Source organism: Macrobrachium rosenbergii, chromosome 31 (assembly GCF_040412425.1).
Source record: "Macrobrachium rosenbergii isolate ZJJX-2024 chromosome 31, ASM4041242v1, whole genome shotgun sequence".
In the NCBI taxonomy this organism is placed as follows: Eukaryota; Metazoa; Arthropoda; class Malacostraca; order Decapoda; family Palaemonidae; genus Macrobrachium; species Macrobrachium rosenbergii.
In genome coordinates, this window is record NC_089771.1 from 19528335 (window position 1) to 19556249 (window position 27915).

Below are 27915 nucleotides of genomic sequence, written 5' to 3' on the forward strand. Positions count from 1 at the left end.
ATTCTTCCTAGACTAGATATGATGTCATTTTAATAAGATTCAGGGCTGTGGTTTTCAACCTTGTTGACCAGCGGTTGCCATGAAGGTGATAGCACAGGATAGACCTACCTCCTCCTTCCCTGGTTTTGTCACCCTTCTACCATGTAGAGGGATATTGTCAGGGCTCTGCAGCAAATGCCTTGGTCTCCATAACTCTCATGATACTGGCCTCTACAGGTTTGGTCTGTGGCAGATTCACTGCCACCACGGGCCATACGAACATGCATAGGGGTAATTTTTTCAGTTGCTCTGTGTAACCTTATAGTTCATGCTACGTTAATGATTTTCATGTTATTGTAAAGCTAATGAGCTGCAGTTTATTATGTTATGTTAAAAAAATCCATGAAACCAAAACAAAGCATTTGTATCATGAGTTGAAGTTAGCTGTACTGGAAAATTTGTTGCTACTTTTCTTAGTTCACCAAAAATTGCTAAACAGAGACTCCTCAATGTTTTTATCCAGCACAAAAGTAAAAAAATTGCCTTTCTTTTGATATTTAATTTGTTACTATTTGTGACTAAGGGCAATGAAACAAATGCAGAATATACATGCGAGTTGTAGGTTATCAGTAAGTGACACCTGTCTGTTAGTATTTTTCAAAATATCACCAAAAATAGGTAAATTGAGATATCTAAATTTTATTTACACACCCTGAAAGTACTATAATTAGCATTTTATATGATATATACTTCATTACTATTTGTGTTATGTATGACACAGCGCACCCCCCAATAAAAAAGTAAACAAACTCGCAAGAGCAGCCAGGGAGAACTTAGTGATACATTAATGAGAAATTTGACAAGTCACTTGAATTTTGAAATTTGCCAAAAATAGGTAAATTGTGATAGATAATATTTCTTTGCAGGCAGAGAAATTACAATAATTTTTGTTTCCACTCCTACCCCTCTCCTTTTCACTATGCGTTCACACTTCAGTGGTAGAACAAAAAGGACCTCCTCCTCGCTGTTATCAACACTTTTAATTTTGGCCTTAAAATTGTCACTGCTATCATCACTATCTGTCCCCCTTCCACTCTCCACAGACATCAATAGCCTATCTATCTTTCTAGGTGTTAAATTATGGTTTTGGAACTCAATAAGGTCCAATAAACAGAACTTGTTAGGAGGGATTAAGTCCTCACATGCTGGTTTCTCCAACTGCTCATGCTCTTTTGCTGGGCCCTTCCTCTTACGAGACGGCACTCTAACACACACTGGCATTTTCAAAATGTTCTGCAACACCTTTGCAACAAAACATGAAGAAATTGGCAAAATTTAGTAGGAAATGACAGTGACATAGGTGTTACAAAAAGGCAGCACTAATAAGCAATCCTCATGGGTCAGGTCCTGCAGTCACACTAGCTTCTAGGAAAGGAAATTTTGGCGCATGCATAGGTTACAAGCTCCACCCATCCCATGCAATGAGGAGAAGCAGTATCTTGTAACGTCATGATCAGACTTCTTTATTATGATGTGCTTTTACGAATTTTTATGAATTAAAAAAAAAATCTTTTTCTGATGCACACACTTGTTCATTGTGCACATGGAAGTGGTGTGGCTCAGACGTGCATACACATGGTTCATGCATGAAATGGTTAACTGACCAAAGTTGGTGCTTGGTGGTGCTAGCACCCCTCTAACTCATAGTGTACACTCCTAGAATGCTTTCATCCCTCCTTATCAATTTGACCCTCTTATCTCCTCAACATGATACTGAAGAAAAGGATGTGCCTCTCAAGGGCCTCTCTGGCCTTCTACCTTGTACATACCTTAGTGAGCTCTGCATTTTCAATCCCCTGAATCCCTTTCTGTTCCGAGAGTTCTTAGTTAAGGAGCTGAGGAAGAAACTTGCATCTTCACCTACCAGATCAAGAGTTTTAACTGATGATGTGTATACTCGTTATCTTCCTCTTTGGCAGCCAAGGTTCCCAGCAGCAGAAGTTGTCATTCCAGTTAAAGGCGGGTTCCGTTCTCAGCTAGCACTCTATAGAGACTCATTTCTCGCTATAATGTGGCTTGGATTCCACAATAACCTGTAGGTCCCATTGCTAGGTAACCAATTGGTTCTTAGCAACGTAAAATAAATCTAATCCTTTGGGCCAGCCCTAGGAGAGCTGTTAATCAGCTCAGTGGTCTGGTTAAACTAAGATATACTTAACTTTTCCTCCCTGCAGGCAGCAGCAGTCTTCCTACCGGACCAGGTACCCCTGTTCTCCTTATGTGGTTCAGACATTCTTGAAATTTTGACTTCTTGTTTGCCTTTTTGACCCAGTAGAGAAGGTAAACATAAATGGTGCCATTCTTCCCCCTCTAATGGTTGGGCCTCCAGTGGAGTTTTGTCATTAGGAGAACTGGAAGCTTTGGCAGGGGATTAGGATGAAACCATGGTTCATAGAGGCTTTCTTTACAGTTATTGCCTATCTTTCCTGGAGACTATCTCCCATCCCTACTCACACTTACACATGCACAGTTTCATGCATGGCAGTTATCCAGTATAGAATCAAAGAGAAGCCTTCTTGAACATGCTGGAGCTGCAATGGCTAAACCTTATAGGACATCAACAATTAACCATTACCAGGCATGTGGGCAAAATTCAAGCTTCTTGTAGCAAACATAATACTCCCACACTCCGTTCCCTTAATAGTAGATTTCTTCACCTTTTTTTGCTGCCAGAAAAAATTGTCTATTTTGATGATCAAGCCCTGCAGAGGAGCCTCAGTTGGATCATTCTTTATGGTTTGGATTTGGAGTTGAGATATTATGGACCTGATTTCATACTTTGACCAGTCTGTCCCCAGGTCTTCTGTGAAACCTAGTTGCGACTTAACTGTGGTCTTGACAAATATTTATTAAACTACCGTACAAGCTTTTTCAGGAGGCTTTGCTCCTGGATTATTAGACAGAGTCTTTGGTAGCCATGTACTGTATTCCTCAAAGCATGTCTGTGAACTTCACATCCTGTCTGGCATTGTGACACTCCTGGAATGGTCATCTGTTGAGTTGTCCTTTGTTGTGGGCCTTATAGCTAAGACTTTATAGTCTCTTCCTTCGCCATCCCTTGGCTTGTGGTGAGGATCTTTGCCCTGTTTGAGCATTGAAGATATTTCTTCGTTGGACTAGAGGCCTACGCTCTTTGCTCACCAGTTTTCAAAGTTGATTGCCTTCTGGTTTTCAAAGTTTCACAAGGGCTTGCCCTGCTGTTTTAGAGGTTGATTTGTCAATAGAATTTGAAGGCATTCTCTGGTGTACAGTGCAACCTGTGTCTTGCTGATTTATTGTTGCCAATTGTCATGTGAGGTGAAGTATTATTGACTGGGATAGGTTGCGTATACTTCTTTCATGCCTGAGTGCTCAGTTGGTACTCAGGGTCTTTGGTTTAACCCTCCTTTTACTTCGTAGGCCTTTTGTACGGTTTATGGGGTCATAATGAACAGTGTTTTACAGCAGAACAAAAATTTTTTCAATGAAAGCCCGTTAATTCAGCCTCCATGTCTCCTCACTCATGTTGATTTTTTCCGGACAGCACAACGGAATGAAGAATGATGCATGATGTCCTCTTAGGGTCTCAGTAAGGACTTTGTTGGTGTAACTGGGCTTTTTGTAGGGAAATGAGGCAACATATGATTATTGGGTTTGTACTGAAAAATGTTTCATGCCATAAAAACTTTTTTTTATGTTGTGTTGCAGACATCCCTTGAGAAAGAGAGAATAAAAATAAAGTTCAGTATTTTAAATAACTAGCCTATTTATATTTATGAAACTGTTCACTCATCATATAAGCACTATACAGTAATCATTGTATATAATTCCTTTCCTTGGAAGGTAAAAAATTATTTCATCAATGATCATACATTTATTTTGAACTTAATTAGTACAATCAAACCTCCACCGATGTAAGGGAAATGTAAATAATTTATATACAGTAGTGATTTACCCTACAGTTTATCTCTGTTACCATTTTTGTTGGCAGTTCAGTTAGTAGTTTATATTGTTGCATGGATTTGTTTATTTATGAACCATTTATAAATAGTATGTCTTGTAAAGTATCCTAGTTGATGATGTTTGGTCTACACTTCTAAGTTCTCTGTTATCAATGTTATATGACTATCTTGGTTTTATTATTATTATTATTATTATTATTATTATTATTATTATATTATTATTATTATTATATTATTATTATTATTATTATTATTATTATTATTATTATTATTATTATTATTATTTGAAAGTTAAACCAGATCTCTGTAAACATATTCATGTACTTGAAAAAGCATGCTCCCAGTAGTTACTGTTATTGCATATAGTGTTAGAAAGAATCTTAAATTTGCTTCTTATGGGTTGTAATGGTCTAGAGCTTTTAGTATGCTTACAGCTATATTAGATACATTTCTGTACAGCCAAAAGTGATACTTAATTATTGCAGGGTGTTCATCACGTTTGAGTGCAAGTATTGATGACATTGATGATGATACCCTGTCCCTCTACACCCAAACTACTGGTAAGAGGTCAATTTTACCATGAAACTCCATCTTGAATTACATACTGTAAATATTGTTAGTTAACAGTTTTCGTAACAATTACAGTATATACAGTAATTTCCCACAAAACCTCTTCTAAGTATCATAAAATGTAACAAGCTTTGAGCTTTACAGGAAATTTATTAATGCCTCCTCATTTTGACAAGTACAGATTGATTATGCAATATTTGTAGTTTCAGCATCATGACTGTAATTTTATACTAGCCTATGTGCTAAATTACAGTGTAATTTTATACTACCCTAAGTGCAAAATTACAGTGTAATTTTATACCAGCTGGTGTAATGGATTACAGTGTAATTTTATACTAGCCTGTGTGCAAGATTACAAAGTAATTTTATGAAAGCCTTTGTGCAATATTACAATGTAACAAGGCTACTTAAAGTACTTTTAAGCTATCATTATGCTTATATTTAATGTGGTACATTTGTACTGTCCTTTTGTACCTGGACATACAAATTATTTTTACTTTAAAAACAAACTGCATTGTACAGCATTTTTAACAAGACTTTTCCACTAACATATTCTCACAAATTAGTAATGTGAGAAGTACTTTGTCCCTCTACATTCAGAAACTACAGTACTTCGAGGGAAGACAAGTTTCCACTGAATCCTTAGCCCTGTGCCTTTTTTATGCTTCTCCTCACAGTCCTTTCTTTAATTTTAACAACCTTAAAATTCCTTGTTGGACTGGTGATTGATACCCAAGAAATGTTCCTTAGTGGAGCTGGTTTTCATCAGTACCTTCTGGAGAGATCCTTCTGTTAAGCATGGAATATGTTGCATTGTGTTTTGTGCTCCATATCTTAGAAATGAGATATCTTTTGTTTTGAGGTTTCTGCCAAGTTTATGTGAACACCACATGTAACATCCACTAGGAAATGTCTAATAAATAAATATGCCCAGGCTCTCCACTAATGATATTTGTTGTCAGTATGAATATCTTTGTGTGGTAAAGCTTATACATCCTTATATATATATATATATATATATATATTCATCACTTAACTGCCTTAAATTCTAGAGTTTACAATAAAGAACTTGCAAGGTTATCAGTACAAACCTTGTAAATCCAGCCTATGGAAAATAGGTGTACAGTTTGTTATTGATTTGATAAATGGCATACTAAGCCATCAAAACAATTTTTTCAGTATGAGTAGATCATTATTGTGATGCTATCAACTGCATTTATCAGTACACATGCTTCAACTGTAATGAAGAATTTGTCTTTTCAAATTCACTGATTTTACGAGTAATAACTAATAATCTTTCCTGAAGTTGACATACGAGCAAACTAAAAAATGAACAGATTACCAGGAAGCACAGATGGAAATACAGGTATTAGAAATATGGCATAACACTTTATTACACAGGTACACTGTAAAAGCACCACATGAACATAACATGTTTCATCAGAGAATTGTTTGAGCACAACCAAAACAAATGGTGGGTGAGTGTTTGATTCTGATAGTCATGCCATTGTAAGATTTACCAGTAAACCCTTTTAACATATCGCAATTTCGTTTTTGCCTGCTAATAATGTTCCTTTATAGTCAGGGTTGTTTGAGGAGAGTGAAAATGCTAGTAATATTGATATGGAACTTTCAAGTTACTGCTCTTCCATTGATTTATATACTGTAGCTTGCTGATATGGGGATAAGTCTTTGATTACATTCTTTTGTTTTTAATGATGCTTTTGTTTTAACAGAACCATCATATTTTGACCATTGCAATCTTTGTGATAGTGTAGCTGCTGTTCATCCTCAAAGGAGTTATTCATACGATCCTGACCGAGGTTCTATAAGATAGACCAACCAATATTAGCAGTCTCATATAGCTATTTTTGGCCGAAATTAATGCTTGTTAACACAGTGGTTACATATAAATGGACTCAGACACAGGGGGCCACTTTGCCCTGAACCTGTTAGCAAATATCTGTTATATAAACATTCACACCTCTAACTCAGATGTGGCAACAGTCATGGTTTGGCATCTGGCACCAATACTCTTTGGTCTGCAAAATTTACCAGACATGTTAATTGGATCTATAGTGCTTTTGTGTTTTTCTCCTGAAAAAACTGAGATGTCGCAAATATCTGCTTAGGAAAATAAAGTTCCTAATCTCATGAAAGCATTGTTATAAGAAATTTGCTATTTCAAGGAAAAACCTTGATTTTTGCTTCACTCAAGGTATGCCCATGCCCAAGGATGGGAAGTCATTTTTAGGGCTAGGGATTGTTCATTTAGTTCTTCCATTAAACTTACCTGCCCCACTTTAAAATTATATAAAATTCAAACTTTGATACAGTATCTATCCAATTTTGTTTCTTTTCTCATTAAGGGGTTTTATTAATCAAGACCCTCAGGTCACTTGCTCTGTGGCAAACTGTGCAATCCACTATTTGCCTGTGGGGATGGTAAATTCCACCTGCCAGGAACACAGTCCTTGCAGGCATAAAGTTGGCTTTTGAGTTGCTGGACTTGTGCAAAATATGCAACATGCTCTGGGAGTAAGCCTAAATAATGGAGAGGCTTAATTGAGATTAGACCTTTGGGTCCAAAGTTTCAGTAGTGGAGGTGGGGGGGAGAGACTACATCATGCCAGCAGAGAATATTCCCCACCCATTATGAGCAGATTCCACATCCCTGCTTATATGACTAGAATCCAAGACCTCTGTATGACTCCGATGGAGCTCGAGTCATTCATGGTTTAGATGCCCACGATACAGTACTGGTTATGAAGTGGACCATTCCACTGGGCTCACCCTGCTGAATCTGGAAGGCCTGGGAGTACTGCTTTTTATTATGCATGATGGGGATTCCCTGAATAAAAATCTGGGTTTTCCCATGCAACAATCTGATGTCAAGGAGGACCCATTTTGGGTCACCCTTCCTCCCCCTTAAATCAAAGAGGACCCAGATAGCCCCCCCCGCCCCCCCAAAGTCCCTGTTCCTCCCATAGATCATAGGCCTTATCTGAGACTCCTAAGCCTTTGCTGGACAGTGGCGATGCAGCTGCCCAGACTTAGTCCATCCGGTTAGTGGTTCCTAATAAAAAGTCTGAAGCATGGTTTGAGTTTTGAAAGGAAATCTTGCACAGTATCAGTAAAGCACTTAAAGCTGAGTGACATGGTATCCAGGATGTTACTGAAGATTCCTGACAGGGATTCAAGCAGTTACATTCATTATTGTCTCCTAGACTTTTTCAGCCCTGCACAGACGAGAAAGTCCATGAAAGCCACCTGGGTAGAAGTCGGTTCTCTTGCAGAGAAATTCAAAGCCTGGAGGTGCTAACAAAAAACCTTTGAGCAAGACAAAGTTTAGTTGATCTCTTAAATCACTTTCAGAGTCAGATGATTTACAGATGAACCACTGCTCTGCTTCATAATGCTGATGGGTTCTAATGCCCCCAAAGCTGGGAGACTCAGGGACACTAACACCCACCCCTGGTGATGATGCTAATATCCCTTGGCTTGATGCCTCAATGTGTATCCTTTCACTAGATGGCAAATACCTCAGCAACAAAAGGACAATAATGATTGAGGTGGAACATGTAGAATTTCAGGAGAGGGCTGCCTTTTTCAATAGGGAATGTGCTTGTTCCTTCCTTTAGTAGGGTTTTGAAAACCACCAGAGGAGACAGTCATCATCCCTTCTAGCATGACAGTTAAAGTCATGTAGAAACCTTTTTTCCATTTTTGCAGAACATATGGTACCTCCAAAATTTGGAGAACCAACACGGCCTTAGAATGGCCTAAACATTTCCCCAACACTTGAGAGCCCAGTTGAAATTTCAGTTGAAACTGTTTTAAATTCTTGATCCACAATTATATCATACAGGGTTGCATTGCTGGAGCCTTTGCTCTGTTGGTTTTCCATTGATTCAAATACGGAAATTTTTAGCTCCCTCCTCTGGTTCAATGCATTGCAAAGATCGGCTCTGGTAAGTGCTCCCTTTACCTGGTCCTTGAATAAAGTTCCTCAACTCCTATCATCTCCTCAGTTCAGTAGTCCCAATGCAGTCACAACTCTTCTGCTCCATAAGGCAGTTTTCTTGACCACCTTGGCATCAGACACCCAGTGAAGTTGGCTCCCTTTGATGGAGACAGTGCTTCATCACCCACATCTAGCCATCACCTGCTGTTGTTCCCTGGCTAATCATTCTTTGCCAAAAATGAGGGCCCTTTGAAGAGAAAGTCCCTCTTTCTTCTATAGGAACTCAGTTTTACAGATAAGACATTATGCCCGGGCCAATCACTCCCGGTTTACCTGGATGTGACAGCTAACATCTCAGATGAGCCTCTTTTCTACACTGTGTCACTGCAGGGGCTGAGAATTATCCTAGAGTCCCTAATTAATAAGGTGAACCCAACTCCTTTCATAAGTTGCATGATGTTTGGAAAATGAGAACATCATTGGCTTTTTTTGTAAATGTTTCCTTGGAAGAAGTCCACGAGCTTACGGGGTGGTCGTGAGAGGCAGCATTCCTCAAACACTACTGCCATGAGATATGGAACAAATCTGATTTACACTATTTCAGGAGGTGTTATGGCAAATCTTAGCACCATAGGCTCCTTAGCAGAAAATGAAACCTCTCCCTAATGCCATAGTGCTTCTGAGTCATTACTGGGACAGAGTGAAAATTCTACATCCTGCCGCAGCATATTTGGGTAAGTCACTTTAGAACCATATATGTAACATATATAGGTTCCTCCCCCCTTCCTTATTACTAACTCCTAATTGGAATAATAAGTGAAGGTCACTGCTCACTCAAGTGACTTTACTCTGGACTGTTTTTTGTTTGGGTTGATGGGTTCCTTACTCAGGAGCTAGCCATTATGTCTTCTGTCAATTCATTTTATATCTTCCTTTGAGAATGAACAGCGGCTACGCTAACAAAAAAGGTTATGATGTGGGAAAATCCTTTATTTGGTAGCTTCTTTTAGTCCTCAAACTTACTTGCTTTCTCAGACAAAAAGGCACGGGAATCTGCGGTAGGTATGTTTCTTTCACAAACCTGGCAAGTAATGGTGTAAGATGGGGAACCATGCATTATTGCCACATCTCTGTTAGAAGGGTGAATGTTATGTACCAGGTAGTCACTGATAGGTTTAGGAAAAAGAGCCTCACTGCCTTTGAGTCTGTTTATGCTCCCACCACTTTGCCATGGTTCTGGCCAAGACCAGCTGTGAGGAATTCTAGATGTTGGTTGGTCTGTTGTATGGAGCCTCTGATGGGACCATAAGAGCAACTCTCTTGAGGACAAACACCATATTACATTCAGTTGACTACTGAGAAATGACTGATGGGCAAGTGGTTAGTCTGTGTGTGGGGCTTGGGTTGGGAAGGGGAAGGCTCTGGAACTAGATAACAGACATGTATCTATCATTCTCAAGATAAAAAATATGAGGGAAACTTATTTCTAGATACATAATATGAATTAATAAAAAAAATTGCTGGGCAGGTTTGGGCATATTTGATGTTCTGATTTTATTCTCAGGTTTTTTACTTTATTCTAAGGTTAAAAGATTAATGAGCTTTTTATTAAAATTAGGATGAGATTTTACATCAGCAAATAAGAAGACGGTTGTGAAATGTATAGAATTTCTTTGCTTGTTTCTTACTATGAAATTTCATATTTGAAAAAAAAAGTTTTTCAAAGAAAACAAAATTACAAATTTTCATTTCATATAAGTAACTTACCAAGTAATTACATAGCTATACTTTCCACTCGTGCAGCAGCGTAAATTTTAAAATCTGCAGTAGTGCTCTGATTGTTAAGTGTAGGTGACCAGTCGTGCCCACTAACGGGAATACTAGGAACAACTTAGCAGACAACCTCATTCTCTTTCTGCCGTGCTCGGTGTAAACGTCGGGTGTTTGCAGCAGCTTCGTTTATTATTCACCGGTTAGATAACCAGATTTCGATGAAATATTATTGCTGATTTCAAGTAGCCTTTAAGCTACAGCTTTCAGGACCAGTATTTTATTGTTTTGTTATTAAAGATCTGATTCAAGTTTTATTGTATTTCGCCACAGCGATTTTGCAATCAGTTGATTAACTCTCCTTGACCGAGTAGCATATTGTAACGAAAATATCGTGTTTGCTACTGAATCGATGTTTTCAGTGGTGAATACATATCAGCAAGTCTCAAATAATATTTGATAAGGAATTCAGATATGTTTTGTGTGATGGTACTTTGTGTACTTCAAAAAAATTGTCGGTAAAGAGTTGATTTAGAACATTTTCTTATTACACTTTCCTATGCAGAGAACTGAAAAAGTGTAAGGGTAGAACGTAGTAAGGAGAGAAATTACTTATTTTGCCGGCGATGGGCATTTGGATAAATAAGACTTTCTTGACAGCCGAGAATCGGCACTGAGTGCCCAGGAGCGCCCGCTAGCTTCGGCACTGAGCGCCCAGGAGTGCTCACTAGCTTCTGGAGCTACTAGCTTGCCTGGCGCCCAGTTACACCTGGCGCCATTCACACCCCAGGAGCACCCAGCGCCCGGCACCAGCTCCTGATCGTCTGGCGCCAACTCTTCCTACATTAATTTTTTCTCTCCTGCTACTAGCCCTCTTATCTTCTCCCACGCCTGACTCCCTCGCTTCCTTCCCGTGCCTTTGCCAGCCTTGTGTATGGGTTAACAGAAGTTAACCCTGTGATAGTGTAGTGTTGTTCAGTGGAGGTGATTACCCAGCCTGTCAGTTCTCCTAGGCCTAAATCACTGTCATACTCCCCTGAACTTGGGAGAAGTCATAGTGAAAGTCCAATGGAGGCTGATGGGAAGTTCCCCAGGTAATTGCCCCTTCAGTTGAACCTGTCGTGTCGTACGGTCCCAGGTTGCGACAGACAGCCACTGAAAAGCATCTTGCCAGAAGTGTAGGGGATGAGGTGACTATCCAGCCCATCAGATCTCCTAGACCAAAGGTCACTGTCTTGCTCCCCTAAACCTGGGAGGAGACATACTTGGAGTCCTAGGGGGTTTTCCCCTGGGTATTTGCCCCCCACTAAGTCGAGCCTGTTGTCCAGTTCCAGGCCTTGGCGGACAACCATTGAAAAGGCGTCCAAAAGGATGTGCTTTAGTGATATAGATTCTGGTTTGGAAGTCCATGGCACTTGTCTCCTTAACTTCCAGTTGTTGAGCGCCAGTATTTGGCGCCAAAACTTTTCATTCAGCGCTTGTAGGCGCCCAGCAACTTCCAAGTGTCCAGTGGCTACAGAGGCCCCCCTCCCATGCTCCTAGCTGGTAGGAAGACATACCGAAGGTCCAAGGGAGGTTGGTGGGGTTTGCCTGTGGGAAGTCACCTCTTCTGTAGAACCTGTCACTCTCAGTTCGCATAGTGGAAGACCCTCAGACTGCCGTTGGAAGGGTGTCCCTTTTAGTGCCCACCAGTTGTTATCGGACTCAAAATTAGCCCTGACAAGAAGTGTTCTAGGTGTTTTTCACAGTGCATCCCAACCCTTGAAGAGATTTAGTGACAACGAGACGTCTCCTATTACGTTCCAACAGACTAGAGATTCTTCTCTCGGCAACTTACGACAGTCACAGTCTCCGTGCGCTCAGTGTCTGCTCCCGAGCACCCACTGTCTACCTCTGTGGGCATGGCATTGGTTGCCAAAAGTTCAGCCCCAACTCCTGAGCGCCTGGCGTCGATTTCTGAACGCTCAGCACCGATTCCAGAACACTTGGCGCCTATCTAGTACTTGACTCCTGCCTGTGAACCTTTGTCACCCGCTCACAGACAATTTTTTAGAACACACTGTTGTTCTCTCTTGAATGCCAGTTTCCCATTGAGCACCTGGCTCTGGTTTTTTTCAAGTGACTGGCGCCAGTTCTTCAGTATCAGTCTCCTTCATCTAGGTGCCATACGGAGAGCATTAGTCTGGATATAGAGTGGTCCCCTTTTTGAAGGACATTTATGTCCAGTATTTTTGAGCTTCATGAAGAAAGCTCCCTCCTCTTAGACAGCAGGAGCTCTGGTTAAGAAGATAGAGGATTTCCAGCTTTTAGTCGAAAGACATTACCTCGGTTTGTCACTGAGTCTTGAGACGTCTTTCAGAGATCTCCGCTCTTTACTTGGAAACCTCAAGAAGAGAAAACTTGGGTGCTCTTTTACTGCTTGGGGAGTTACACAATTGCATTCAGCCCTGTTGTTTTTGCCTCTGGGCCTACATTTCCTGTCCCCTCAGGACACAGTTGAGAGAACTGTGTCTGTTCCGCAGAAGGGCTTGGCTCAATTTGTCAAACCCACAGTTATGACTGTGCTAGGTTTCCGTGATTTCCGCATATGTCTTCAGCCTGTGCGTAGTGTTATCGAGTCCATTATAATTGAGTTAGCTCGAATGTCGAAGTGTCCACTGACTGTCAAAGAGTCTGCAAGATCAGCAGCTAGTCTGCATGAAGGTCTGCGGGTCAGGACGAGGATCTGCAAGTTCCCTTGGTTGTCCGCGAGACCGTATAGCAGTCAGCGAATCTGCACAGCCCGTATCGCCCCTTTTTTTCTCTTAGAAGACAAAATTCAGGACAGAGATGAACTAGACAATCCTGTCATCCACTCTCTAAGGGCATTTGGATGAAGACCTGAGTTAAGCAGGAAGTATCCTTCCATATCCCCACCGGACTATGGGAGTATCTCAAGTCCGTCTGACAGGACAGAGTCCTCTAGTGCAAGGATCTGTGTTCCAGCCTCTCTGTGGCAAGTCTACTCTTAAGTCCTCACTCCTCTAGCGTTTGACTTCATGTTCTGGAACGTCATTCTTTACCTGGGCGACTGACTTCTTTGATTACCTTCAAAGGAAAGTGCGAGGAGGTTTTCTAACATTTGTGGGAGGGAAATGCAGCTGGACACTTGTTTTTCCCCCCTTAGCCCTGAATTAGGTTGGACCTACAGTAGTGACTGTCCGAACATAAACCACTGGAAGGGAAGTGCCTTCATACTACAACACCCAGACCTAGTTTTCCATTCAAATGCATAGGATCTGGGTTGGGGAGCCTGCTTGGAGAATGCAGTCCTCGGATGAACAGAATTTTCTCAGATAGCTGAAGCTTTTCACTTATGACTTCAACACTTATCGACCCTATTGCACTCGTAGACTGGTAATCTTGTCTCAAAACCACAGTCCTAAGTGTATTCTCATCTCTGTCAGATAGCTCAAAGCTTTGCACTCACAGCTTCAATGCTTCTTGACCCTTTTTCACACCTAGACTGTGATAATCTTGGTTCAAGACCACAGTCCTTAAGCATATGAAGAAAAAGGGAGCAAGGAGACTCTCTCTCTCTCTCTCTCTCTCTCTCTCTCTCTCTCTCTCTCTCTCTCTCTCTCTCTCTCTCTCTCTCTCTCTCTCTCTCTCTCTCTCTCTCTCTCAGCTGTCAGAAGCATGTCCTTCCTGCCAAGTGGACCTTGGATTCCCTGGTATAGCAGAATCTGTGGAATCTATGGGACAGGTCGATTTTGGCCCAGTTAGCCGCCTCAAGGAACCATTGCCTACCTCGTTTCGTTCTCCAACCCTAGACCCTCTTGCACAGGCAATTGACGTCGTGCTAGAAGTTAGGTCCAACCTGGGCCTTTAATGCCCTTTCAACTTGGTTAAGGAAGGGCAGAACAAGTTTTCAGGTTCATCGCAATGTAACGATGACACTCTTAGCCCCGTTCTGGACCATGAATATTGGTTCCCAAACCAAATGTGGTTGTTGGTGGACTCTTCACGACTCCTTCCATAATCCATATCTATTCAGACAACCTCACTTCAAAAGATATTGCCAAAGGGTGGACGACTCTTTTCTCTAGCAGATTTATAGACTGTCCAGGAACTTGCCTGGAAGAAGTGAACTTTTCAAGACCGATTGCGGAGACTGGTGCAAGATGCAAACACCAGTCTTCTTGCCAAGTACTCCAATCTGAGCAGGCGTTCTTCTGTCGATTGTGTAACAGCTATAACATCTTGTCTGTGAATTCGTCTTTAACTCAGATAGCGGAACTCCTACACATGAAGTCTGCCAAGGGGGCTCTCTTCTTCCACCTTCAAGGGGCATAGAGCAATGCTAGGCTTAGTATGTAAACACAAAGGTCTAGTTTTATCCTCTAACTGAGATCTTAGTGACCCATGAAGTCTTTCGAGACTTCCAAGGCAGAGAGGAGTCTACTCCGTATATTGGAATTTGGACGTAGCTCTCGAGTGGTTAACGAGCCTCTCTATCGAGCCTCTCCATTCTACGCCTCCTCACTAGAAAACTCTGTTCCTTGTAGCCTTAGCAAATGCAAACAAGTTAGTGAGCTTCAGACTATAGACAAGCAAGCAGATTCTGCTCAGGGGGAGACAGTCTTTGAACAGGATCTGTGCTTTCTCCCTTAAGTGATTGTTGGACATCCCTGGTTCTGAGATAGTGAGCAAAATGTCTAGTTTGAGCTTTCAGGTTTTACCTGAAAAAGCTTTTTAATCAGAGGGCCATCCATGCTTAGTGTCTGGACAAGATCCTGTCTCGCCCTTCGTCTATGAATGTATTGTCCTTCATCTCCATTGAACTTTGTTTTTGAGACTCACTCTCAGATTCAGGAGAATGGTTTGCCTACCTGTTAAAGGAAAGCTAAGATGCCAGAATTGCCTTTACCTCATTAGCTTTCAGGCTCAGTATGTCACTCACTGCTGTTTGGCAATTGGCCCACTGGAAGTGTAATAGTTCTTCACTTCTAAATTTTCCTTGAAGTCAAAACAGTATTTGAAAATTTTGTACAGTAGTACCTTGGGACCATTATTAGTAATTGGCATAGCACTGAGGGAGGAAGCAGAGGATTTTCTCCTCCCAGCTCTTTACCTTGTAGTAAGGTGCAGAATTTTTTGGGGAACAGGGGGCTACAACGTACCTGGAGCACCCACCACTTTAGTTGTTTTATTTCAGTGTAGGTGACAAAGTTATGTGGTTCTTTTTATTTTTTGGTACTGCACCCAGGGCAAGGGCACTTAACGATGCTTTACCAGCCAACAGAATACTCCTTGGCTGCAAAGAGCCCACTTAAGTAGAGGCAATCCTCGGCTATACTGCCGCGCCACTACAAGTTAAGATGCGCACCAACCAGAGGCAGTATTCTCCTGCAAAGGCTCTCTTAACTGATAAGGAAATAACAAGCATTGCTTTCCAATGCTAGTTAGCTTTTTCTGTTTCAAATTCATTACTGATCTTAATCTTTTGGAATGGAGTATATCCATGTATCCCACCTCCTGTCAATGTGGAAATTAGGTATATAATTACTTGGTAAGTTACTTATATGAAAATGTTATTTTCATAATAAAATTAAGTTTCATATATACAGCACTTGCCAAGTAATTACAAAGTCAGAGCCCATCCTCCTCCCCTCCAATGGACATAAGGGCAGAACCAGAATGAGGTTGTCTGCTAAGTCGTTCCTAGTATTCCTGTTAGTGGGCGGGACTGGTCACCTACACTAAACAATTGGAGCGCTACTGTGGATTTTAAAATTTAAGCTGTCGCATGAATGGAAAGAATAGCTATGTAATTACTTCGTAAGTATATATGAAATTTAGTTTTATTATGAAAATAGCATTTTCCCTAATTCATTCCACTACATTATATTTACAGTATTTGGATTGAGTGCTGAAATGTAAAAGTCCCCAATCTTGTATGCTTCTTTTCAACCTCGGAGGAATAGTTTGGGTAGGATGTCCGTCTCATTCTCATGCAAAAATTTTCTTTGGTTTACATTGATTTCAAGTTCTCTTCATTTCTTTTTCATTATATAAAAATCTTTACTTTCTGTCTATTATATGTAAACCAAAGGCCCAGGGAAGATGCACTTACCAACTGTTAATTCTCCAAAAGTTATTCCCAAGGTATGGTGAAATTGACAATAAAACGATATTTGTGGCTTGATCTGTATGAATGTGAAAAAAGTCAAACATGTACTGAACTGTAAAAATGACAAAAATTTGTATTTAGCCAGACGTTATAAAGTAATGATTCAGCTGTCAAGGTGGAGATAGGTTAATATCAATTCAGGGTGCAGAACCTGAATTTGACAAGAGGGTATATTAGTTTTTATCTTTCTTGATAGCTGAGTGATCAGAGTTGATTGTTTATCATTGGTGGTGGTGGTGGTAGTGGGGGGTCTTTGAGCGGCTTTCAAATGGCATGGACCATACCAACAAACAAAAATATAATCAAAACAGTGTCAGGCAATGTTGATACTTGCCGTACCCTTTATCCAGCCAAACACTCACCCACATATCCAGACTAATATGAATTTAGCACTACATACATTATCATAAATTGTTCTTATAAGTTATTTTAAAATTTTTTCCTCATTTACTGTGCAAGAAATATTCATAATTTTTTTCTTAATGTATGACCAATAATAATTGTTTTTGTTGATGCAAATCAGTTGTTTGTATGATCAACATGTTTATATTACTCTGTTATATAATCTGTTTTCTAATATTTGCAGTTTTAGACACCCTCATGGGGTCTTGGAACATATTTTCTGCAGATGCTTGGGTGTGATTATATATATAAATATATATACAGTAATATATGATACATTCCATTAATTAAGCAACTTTAGGTTGGATTATTACTTGATGGGTAACTTAACCACCAAAAAAAAAGCCTGACATAGTCGGCACCTAAACCCATTGAACTCCCATCTTAGGTTAAAAGGTGTAAGAAAAGATGATGATTTTCAAGTGAGGAAGTTCATTTACATCATGTTAAAACTGGATGTATCAACTATTCTTTGACTTCTCCCTGCTTTATTGCGTTCCTTTCTGTACTCCCTGTACAGGGTTTTTCTGACAGTGTGCCTTGTATGGTAACCTATATCAAGTACTAAAGGTTCCTTGCAGTACCCTTGGCCTCAGCTGCATTGCTGTCTTACCCCTACTTTTCGTCCATTCCCATTTGGGCTTTTCTTGATTGACTGTCTAATGTCTGTAACTTTACCTTACTCCAGTTTTCAATTCTCATTCAAGATCAAAAATTTTGAGCAAGCCTTGTGAGTATAAAAATGTGACTTGAATTGATTTTTAGTGTTCCATAACTCAGTATTGATGAGAAATATGAAAGTAGGTCAGTGTCGATGAAAGTTATGACTTTTCTACTTATGTTAAGTAACTTGGAAATTTGATTGTTATGAATGAATTTTAGATATACAAAATCCATATTCTGGACTATCTCATAAAAGGCTTAGATTTAGACTTGTTATATAATAAATTAATAATGGCATTTAAGCCTTCTCTGAAATTTTTAGTTTTAAATTGTGTGATGCTGAAACTAAACTTTTTGTTTACTGGTGATAGGTTAAGTTCAAAGTTATTGAAAGTACATGGTTCTGTAACAGAGATTTAATTTATAGAAACTAATTTGATACTTGTCCTAATTGGGAAAGTTTTCTGGTAGGTCTCTTATTTTGGGGGCCCATGGGAAATAAAGACAGTGATACTTACTGACCATATTAAATTCTGTATTTGTTATATATATTAGATCTTTATCACGATACTGTTATAACCTAAGAGGGATATGGAGTTGTATGGTATGTTTTTCAGGAGTACATGATGTCTGCCATGAGTGTGGGTTTGTAAAGGGTATCGAAAGTTACTGTTAAATAAAAAAAAAATATGCACTCATTTTTCTTATATTAAGTATCATAAAGGAAACCTTAATTATCTTCATAAAATTTGGGGATTACGCCACTCAGTGGATTACCTTAACACTCTACCATTGTATCCTTCATCCACCATGCCCGCATGCTTCACTTTTTAGATTAATTTTGCATGATTGTTGTACTGCCTGTTACACTAATTGTATAATCACAGTGCCAGTTTGTTTCACATGCATATGACTTATGTGCTAGAAATATGGTCACTATAATCATTATATTTTATCATTTAATTGCTGAATTATATCATCATGGAGGAAGCAGTATTATGCGATTTGGAAATATTTTCAGGTGAAAAAAGCTTCAGTTGGATTTGTGCAGAGAATATCGTGTAGGATATTAACATGATTCTTTTTCCTCTTCTTTTCTCGGTGCTGTGGTTGTCTTCTTGTCATCTTCACATCTCCATCTTGGGTGCTGTGTTGAAATTGAAATATTCTCCAAAAATGCATCGCACTTAATATAAAATAAAAAAAATGGAATTTCAATTTATCATACATTAATTGATCATGAAAATTGAAACCTTTCATTTCTTATTACTGCACCGAAAATTAAACTGCATTTTGGCATGCGTGATTGGCGAATGATGGATCATGGTGGACATGACCTTGGACTTTCAAACGATTGAAATATTGAATTTTTTCAAATCTTTCTTGTATATACGTATTCGACCAAAATAATGAATGCTTGCTTGTAATACTGTCTGAATCTGTCTCTTGTTTGGTGGTACTCATAACTGCTTTGGTTGTGATTATGTGGTCTGTGCTGTGGAAATAATGCGGACATGAATGTCAACTTCCCATGGGCCTTTAGTTCAGCAACTGTTATGTAACCAATCAGCTTTAATGTTTTTAACAATGGGGGGATCTAGTTATTATGGTGCTGGAAGCGGTAGTTTGAATTCCTCGGCCCTTATAGGCACCCCCAGAGAATCTATGGTTGATGTACGTGGTAGCACCGGAAGCACAAGAAAAAGGAATCAGTTGATTGCTCGAGATTCTGGTTCGTCTCTGGGGTCTGAGTCTTCAGTTAGTCAAACCAGTATTATGCATCATAGTCATACATTTTCTACAGGTAAGTTACCATTCCAATTCAGCCAGTATTTATTTGTAATGCTATATGTTTCAGAGATAAACTCAAATTTTTTAGAATAATTTTGGAATGCTGTATGATAGTCAAGATATGCATCTTACTGTTTTTTTTATATAAAACATAGAATAGTATGTGTAATTATTAAGTCTAATCATGGATGTATTAACCCTCTTTTACTTTAATTGCACTGTTAAATACCCCTTGATTTTCATGTCTTATCAGATTTTATCAATTTATATGCTAGGGTCATAATCATAAGTTATAGAGGCATCATACAAGAAAGGCAGAGGTAAAACATATTCCAGAAATTATTTTCATGTATATTAGAATTGTCTGTCTCTCTCATCTTTTCTATATGTGTAACATTCCAGTTTTTCATTTAAGAAAATGATGGTGTCATAGAGACCTCACATATTTCTTTAATGTACCTTTAATAAGCCCTGCACACAAATGCAGATTTGGATGAAATACTTCTTAGGTATTTAATGTTGAAATTACAAAATGCAGTAGAAAACAGTAGCTACTTAATATGCGCAGTACAAATGGTATTTTGTAATATTCATTGCTTACATGTATTGTTGTATCCATTACTGTATTCAGTAGCTTGCAAGGCCCTCCTCAAAACTAGCAATGGAATAAGTTACATAGCAAGAGAGGGGGAAGAAATAAAGAGACAGGTCCTTACAAGGTTTCTACTCTGGTTCTTGGGTATCAAGTAGGCTATACTACCAGGTGTTCATTGCTTACCCTGAACTGTCTGTTGAGGTACCAGTGTTAAGATTACCAGTAATTACTAGTAATAACTTATGAAATTCATATTTAAACATATTGTATCCAGTAAAGTCCCGTTATTATGGCATCAGTGAGGAATGGCACTTGCTGTAGAAAAAGAATTACACACAAAAAGTTCTACATAAGAAGGTTCACCATTATATATATTGCTGTATCATATATGTGATGGAAAATGCCAAGTTAATAGATTCACTCTTCTGCTGTATATATCACCCCACTTATATAAATTTGTATCTTAAACATAACATTAAACATAAACAAACAGTAAAATGAACATTCATTACCAGCAAAAAATACCAAATAGCCAAGTCAGAGATATTTTACAGGTGCACTACTCTTCTCCCACCCATTGACTCACTTTATTTCAACCATCCCAGTATCTGACAACTTCACAAAGGAATGTGTTACACCTGGCTCTCCCTTTGAATGAAAAAGGCTTCTGTTGGATGCAGCTATGCAACAGTTTGGTGCCCCAATGGACAAAACTTCAGATGGGACAGCCACTTCTGAGTTCCATATGAGGCTCCACCTCCTCAACATCCTTACCTCTACCGCTAACCTGAAGTGAACTATGAAGGAGCCCCCCTAGTCTTCTAGGACTGCTTTGGCTGTGATTGTAAAGACACTTATGCTCTCTATAGAAAGTGCTGTAAGATTTCATAGACTGATACCTCAGGCCCAAAGAGAAGCTTTGTGGGGCTGTAACAGGTACTCCCTAATGTCATCCCTTTTTAAAATTTCTCCCCCTTGTGTCATAATCTCTTTGAGGACTCGGTTGTAATGGAATTCATAGAGGGAGCATGTCTATGGAATCATGATGCACCTACCCTGCGGGGAAGTTGGAACATGGGAAACAATGTTCCCAATCCTAAGAAGTTCCAGTATAACACAGAGCTATACATGCCATTTGTCCCTAGAGGATCCATCCAGCAACAGAAGGGGGAAACAATGACAGCAGCATCCTTTCATGGTGGACAGACATTTGTAATGCCCATTTAGGGTAAGGAAAGAGATAGAACTCAACAAAATTTGGCAGGTTGGGGATTGTCTTCCTTAGCACCACATGCCCTCTTCTTTGGGACACTTCATCATTTCCATCTAGCTCAGGTGGTTATGGTCCCACTCACCACCCCACTAGGGGATTTTCCAACAACCAGATCCCTGTATAGAAAAGTCTGTTCAAAAGGATCTCTTAAAGGTAGCCTACCTAGATGATTCCCAGTACGGGGGTTGTGCTGTCAGTGCACCTCACACAGTATACTGTATGCTTCAGGCTCTAGGCAGCATCCTTTCAGCCCCCAGCTGCAAGCCCTTTTATTCCTTTTACTATACTTACATTTATTTTCTCTTTCTTCCATCTCTCCCTCCACTCTCTCCTATCAGTTATTTTATAGTACAACTGCAAGGTTTTTCCTGTTACTCCTTTAAAACCTTTCTGCTCACAATTTCCCTTTCAGAGCTGAATGGCTTCATAGGTCCCAGCACTTGGCCTTTGGCTTAAATCCTATAAGTTAAGTATACCTTAGTTTAACCAGACCACTGAGCTGATTAACAGCCCTCCTAGAGAGGGCTGGCCCAAAGGATTAGACTTATTTTACGTGGCTAAGAACCAATTGGTTACTTAGCAACGGGACCTACAGCTTACTGTGGAATCCGAAGCACATTATACCGAGAAATTAATTTCTATCACCAGAAATAAATTCCTCTAATTCTTCATTGGCCAGCCGGAGATTCGAACTCAGGCCCTGCAGAGTGCTATCCGAGAACGGTGCCGACCAGTCCAATGAGGAACTTGAAATCCTATATTCCATTCCGTGCCATACCTAGACGATTTGCTAATCTTGGAAACTGCGAGTGAGGAGTGCTTAGGAAACCTGCAACTGGTGACCAAAAGACTGCAACTGGTGAGCAAAAGACTAGTCAAAAGGTATCATGTGTGGCTGGGATTTTGTTGGGATATGATTCATGGCTGGCTGTCTCTTCCCAGCCATAGTAATGAGAGATCTGTTCCATTGTGTCTCCACAGCAATGAGTTTGTGACGGACCTAATCCTCAAACTGCAACTCAAGGATATGATCAGTGTCTGGCTCTTGCATGCCTAACAAAGATTTAGTGCAGCAGATAAGTGGGAAAATACTTAAGTTTTGTGATACAAGCATGAAATTTGGCACAAGTGCTCATTTTAACCCCCTCTTTTGAAAAATCTGGGTGTCCAAGCAAAATTTCAAGATTGCCGCTAGTTGTTTTGATTTCTGACTTTAAGTAAATCATTGTTGAAATAAAACACCAGCCATTATTCAGATAATGGCTTCCTGGGTAGAAGAGTTAATTGAAGATATCACCAGAGCTCCTACTATTATATTTACCATTGTGATAAAGATGGCGTACAAAATGTCCGTCACGAAACATTTTGCTTGACAACTCTGCAACTAAGAAAGATAGAGACATTAAATTTTTATCTATGCCTACATTTATGAGGGCAGAGAATCTGTTTCTAGCATTTCTGTTGAGCTATTATCACTTGGAAAGGGACCCCATAATGGTACTGAAGAAAAGTATACAAGCACAAGGCTATGATGGAGTATGATAACAAAGTACAGTATCTTATCTGTGTTCGAGCACTGTCTCAGTATCTTTTTTTAAGTCTGAAATGAATGCAAGATTTTAAAGGTGCATGGTGTCACCCTTTAGTGTGACAAAATTCTCATTCAGTTGTACCTGAAGCATCATTTGCAACATTATAGTTAAACCTCACATTATGATTACACCTCCCATTTGCAGCTACACAAAGCTGTGCATGTAAGCCCAAGCCTGTAGCATTTGCACCTGCCACGGCAACCAGACTTGCAGCCACATTTTGTAAGCTGTTCACAACTCTTTGCAATGAGGGAGTTGGCTGTCCAGAAGACTTTCCAGTCGTCGCCAATCTTTTCCTGACCCCAGTCAGCTGGACTCTGTGCTTTGGGTTGGTGCAGAATTGCCTGACCCCATACACAACCTGCCTGATATGCTGAGCATTTGGTGTGTTGAAGCAGAGCTGCTCTGGTTGGAGGGATGGCTTCATATGGTCTCTGCTTTCTGGCAAACAAGTCAAGTCTGGCCTCATCCACATTGTCAACAATGCTTGACCTGTCCTACATGAGGACCACAAACTTCTCCAGAATCTTCAAATCACCATCTTCGGTGGTTGGTGGATACTTGCTGAGTTTGAAAAAAACTGGAGTGGGCTCTGGAAAAATGTCCCATATCTGCCATGCTGTTTTCTTTCCTTTATTTCTAAAGGCTGAGACCACATTACGACCTTAAATGCATGGAAGAACGGCATGCCTTTGGCTTTCTCTTGACCAACGTTGTTGTACAGGTGGTGAATGCCAATCCATCAAAGGCTGTATCCTTGGCCAAATGTGAGCCACAGCTGCTGCAGACCCATGCTTTGTAGAGTTGGGAACACACTCAGGCTAATGACAAGGACATTGTGTCATTGGCTTTGACCATGATAGACTTGCTCCCATGTTCTGCAGCATATCTGCCATGGACAAAGATGCGGCTGTCTGCCTCCTCATGAGAACATTTGTCCAGTTCAAGTAGACTCACTTTATGAGTGCCAAGTGCTTGGGTTCCCTTGGTCACAGTAACCAACTTTGGTGCAGACATCTGAGCAATTTTGTCTGCTAGGAAGTGAAACAGCTCTGACTTGTTGTTGTGCCTCAAGAAGTTTTGCCAGTTTGAAGGGATGGTGTTCTTTTCTGTCACCTTGCATTTTCCCCCATGTCTTTTGGACTTTGTGTCTGCTTTCAGACTTGGTGAAGTATACACATCAAAGACAATATGTATTGACTTGTATGCACATTAGCATAGGCACTAATTCTTGGCAGAAAGTCAAGGGCTGCATAGTCTGCAAAAGTCATAGATCTTTTGGGTGGCAGTGCGTGGACCAAAGCCGAACCATCAGTGATATCATCATCTGCCTCTGGCTTTTGGTCCGGAAGTGAGATGTGTTTCTCAAGTATGGAGGTGAGTTGGAACTTCTGGCAGCTGTGAATCTTTCCACCTTCACTCAAAGATGGAGGGAATAACTGATTCTTGTGCTTAAAGAATTCCTGCAGGTCGCGTTTCCTGCTTTGACAGGAAATGAATAGCTTGGAGAAAAGCTGACATTCTCCTTTCAGCTGTTTCTGTTTTGATGGTTCTATAACAGGCTTATTTTGAGAGAAGTCAAGTTTGTTCTTCCTGATGGGCTCATAGAATGAGGTTGGATTATCAGCCAAGCCTTTCACAGATTTCTTGTACTGGGACTTTCCTCTCTCTAAGTGAGTATGAACAAGCTCAGCTGAGCTAGGATGAGCTACATCTTTGGAGTCTATTGCAAACAAATCTGCACTGTCTTCCTGGAAAGTCCTGCAGGACCTGAGATAATTTCTGGGCCCTTTCCAAGAATGTGCTGGGCATGTGGAGTCTGCTCATGGTGAAAAAAGTGATCACTACCCTCTTTCATTTGGTTTCAGTTTCATAGAGGGACACTACTAAACTACAGTAAAGCAAAGCTAGGTACAGTGTGAATAAAACAAGATTAGCTGACACTGAACCCCATGCTGAGTTACACAGCAGTGAAGTCACCAATGTGCCCTGGTTGTGAACTGACATTCACTCTTTTAAACTAAACTAAAGATAAAACCACTGCCTAAATTAATTTATATATAGACTTGCAAACTATTGTATTGAACAGGAAGACATTTTTCCATGCCAACTGAATCCTGAGACACAATTATGTAAGGTTTTTGGATGCCATCTTTCTTTATATATGTTATATGAAATCTTTAACAGATATACATTTTACTTTTGCTTGGTGACTCTGCCTAAATTGTGTATAACCAAAACCAGTGCATAAGCTTATGACCAGAGCACATAGGTCCCATGTTAAAACCTTGACTAGTGGGCATCTTGAAAAATGGCAGCCATTTAAAATTTTAGTGGACACCCAGTAATTTTCAAAAGTGACCTTTGGAGAAGATATGTATCAAATTTCATGCTTGAATCATTAACTGAAGTATTTTAGTAAAAAAATGATTTTATCTGCTGCACTGAATGCAGTCATTCGATGGTTGGGAAGATACTCCAGTCTTTGGACCTGGGAGGGTGCTTTTGCCAAACAGGTCGATCTGACTCCATGCATGCCATGCAGATAGTTTTGACATGGATGCCTTCTTGACAGGTTGGAAAAGCCATTGAGAGGATTGTCTGATAGCTAGAGGATGTATATAAAATAATAGAATATAAAGTTGCACAATAATAATATATCTGATAATATCACCATTGAGTAATATCTTTTGTACATATTCAGACAGAGTTGGTCTGCCTATCACCTAAGCATTAATGACTGCCTGGCGGACATCATAAATATGCATATTACTGTACTATTTGAATATTAGATAATTACTGTTTTATTAAAGGGGAATGTTTGATGAGGGATTTGCAAGCTGTTAAACAGTAATGAATTCAACAATATATGCAAGCATGATCAAAATACCAAAAATGCTATGCACTGCATGCGAGTGTATTTGCATTTGTTTAAAAATTAATACATTTTTCATCCAAATCTTCATAAACATGTTTGTGTATGCGTTGTGCACGGCCATAGGATTTCTTGAATGGGATTTCAAGAATTTTCATATGTAAACCATTTTAAAGAAAGCAGTACAAAAAATTATGTAGTGAACGATGCTGTAAATGCATGGGATTTCTCATTGCCATTAGAAATTATTTAAAAGAATACAGTAGTCTTATAGGGATTTCAGTTTCACTTAGTTCACATGCATTTTCACCAAACACGACTGCGTACTATGAATAAAGTGGAAACCAGTATTTTGTCTGTTTCAGAATGTTATTAATGTAAGCTATGGTAGAAAGATTTCCCTTAAATTTAAAGGCTGTATAGTGATGAAGCTCTTCTTGTATAGCTAAATTGATTATGTGCATTTTGTACTATTTAAATCCAGCTAACCTTCCTTTATACTTTTTGCTCAGTGAACAGTATTGAGAATCAAAGTAAGTACTATTGGTATCTAAGCAGTACCCATTAGTATAGTAATTAGCTATGGAATTTTTCCTTCATCTAGACACAAGAACAGCCCATGAAGGCTATTAATTGTTTACAAAGAATACAGCTGTATGAAGAGCTTAATACTTTTAATAACCTAAAGGTCCAAAGGTATCACAGTTGTGATTAAAAGTAGCTTAGTATTGTAATTAGTTACATTCATGAAATCAATGATGTATAAGGTTTCAGAGGATCTTATAGTTAGTAATTACTGTATTTGATGTGCCTGCTGTACTGTATAAGATTTTTAAATCAGCTGCCCCTGCTACTTTACAGCATTAAGTCCGCAAACTGAAGAACAAACAATTCGTCGAGTTTCCAGCACTGGTAGCATACATCATATAATAAGAAGAGAGCGTGAATGTTCAAAAGATTCAAATGATTCCTCAAATGAAGATACAATTGAATCTCCATACATATCTGAAACAGCAAGCTTCATCATGGGAGGCAGGTAAGCTTAGTGTTAAATATTTCTTTACCATTGTTTAAGTGACAAAGTGATGGTATGATCATATATTTTTCAGTATGCTACAGTACTTTAATGAGCAATTTGTATGTTGAGCAATGAAACCTATCAGTCAAGAACTTATGTCCAGGATTCTATTGGTGGACACAATTCAAATGAGCTCCTTTGTCATTTTTGATGTGCAGTGATAGCAAGAGATTCTTAGTGCATGTGTAGCTGTTTTAAGTAAAGGGAATAAGAGAAAGGAGGTCTCTCATTTCATACTTCAGCTTTGAAAGACATCACTTGCAACTTTGCTTATCCAGTGTAGGAGAGGAAAATGGTTGGACTGACAGGTAAGATGGTAATGCCCAAACATGTTTGGTTATAATTATTACTATTATTAAAAGGTAATAATGTCATACTGTTGTTCCAATTCTTATTTCTCATGGAGCTTTCTGAAGGATTCATCCATAAATGGAGAGGGGCGGGGGGGGGAAGGCTAATATTATTTAGAGCCTGTTGCTTTGGTACTATGAGGTAATCTCACTGTTATTAGTATTACATATGATTATCAGTTTACATGGTAGACATACAGGGGCTTCACTTCAGCACTATTCATTCTTTGCCAGATCCCCATGTGGTCCACATCTTAATCTCTGTCCTTTCTCCATGAACTTCTGGACTGCCATATTGGCTTTAGTCAAGCTGCTTCTCTGAGTAACTGCTTCTTCCTCTTCTCATCTTATTTTCATATCTGTCTCTCAGTTGGAGATGTCCCCATTTTCCGGCCTTTCAACACAACATATCTTGGCAACATCCTTAATTGTAATATGAATTTCCCAACACATTCCAGCACCAAGTTTCAGCATTTGGTTGTTAACCTCTTTGAAACATCCTGCAATTTCTTTGTAACTGCCCATGCCTTTGTTGTGTAGAGAAGTACAAGCTACTTAATAGGTTCCGCTTGTGTTTAGTATTTTGTTGTTCTTATTTCTGTTAGTCCAGCAGTTTTTCATTTATTCCAGGCTGCTGCTGCCATTACTGTCTCTCAGTACTTATCATCATCATAAATTTTTTACATTAGCTTTTCTTCTCTGTCCTGTGTTCTTTGTGCCATAACTCCCATTAGGTCTAGGGCTTCCATCTGTCCCCTTTCCCTGTGATTTTCTTAGCCTTCGCACAGGCCTTTGTCCTGCTACTTGCATATCTACTGTTCCTTGTCTTTTATCATTGCA

General features: G+C 39.5%; 1 protein-coding gene across 20 annotated transcripts in view; it reads left to right on the plus strand.

The window, feature by feature from the left end:
- Stim (stromal interaction molecule) overlaps window positions 1-27915 on the plus strand; it is a 240478-nt gene that overhangs the window by 200872 nt on the left and 11691 nt on the right. For 7 of the 20 annotated variants that reach the window (XM_067132347.1, XM_067132343.1, XM_067132355.1 and 4 more), the window contains 2 exons: window positions 19065-19325; window positions 26509-26683. In XM_067132347.1, the coding sequence (XP_066988448.1) occupies window positions 19065-19325; window positions 26509-26683 (436 nt within the window). Of the gene's footprint in view, window positions 1-4465; window positions 4541-19064; window positions 19326-26508; window positions 26684-27915 lie in introns of all 20 variants that reach the window. The other 13 variants (XM_067132348.1, XM_067132351.1, XM_067132359.1 and 10 more) reach the window with 3 other exon arrangements.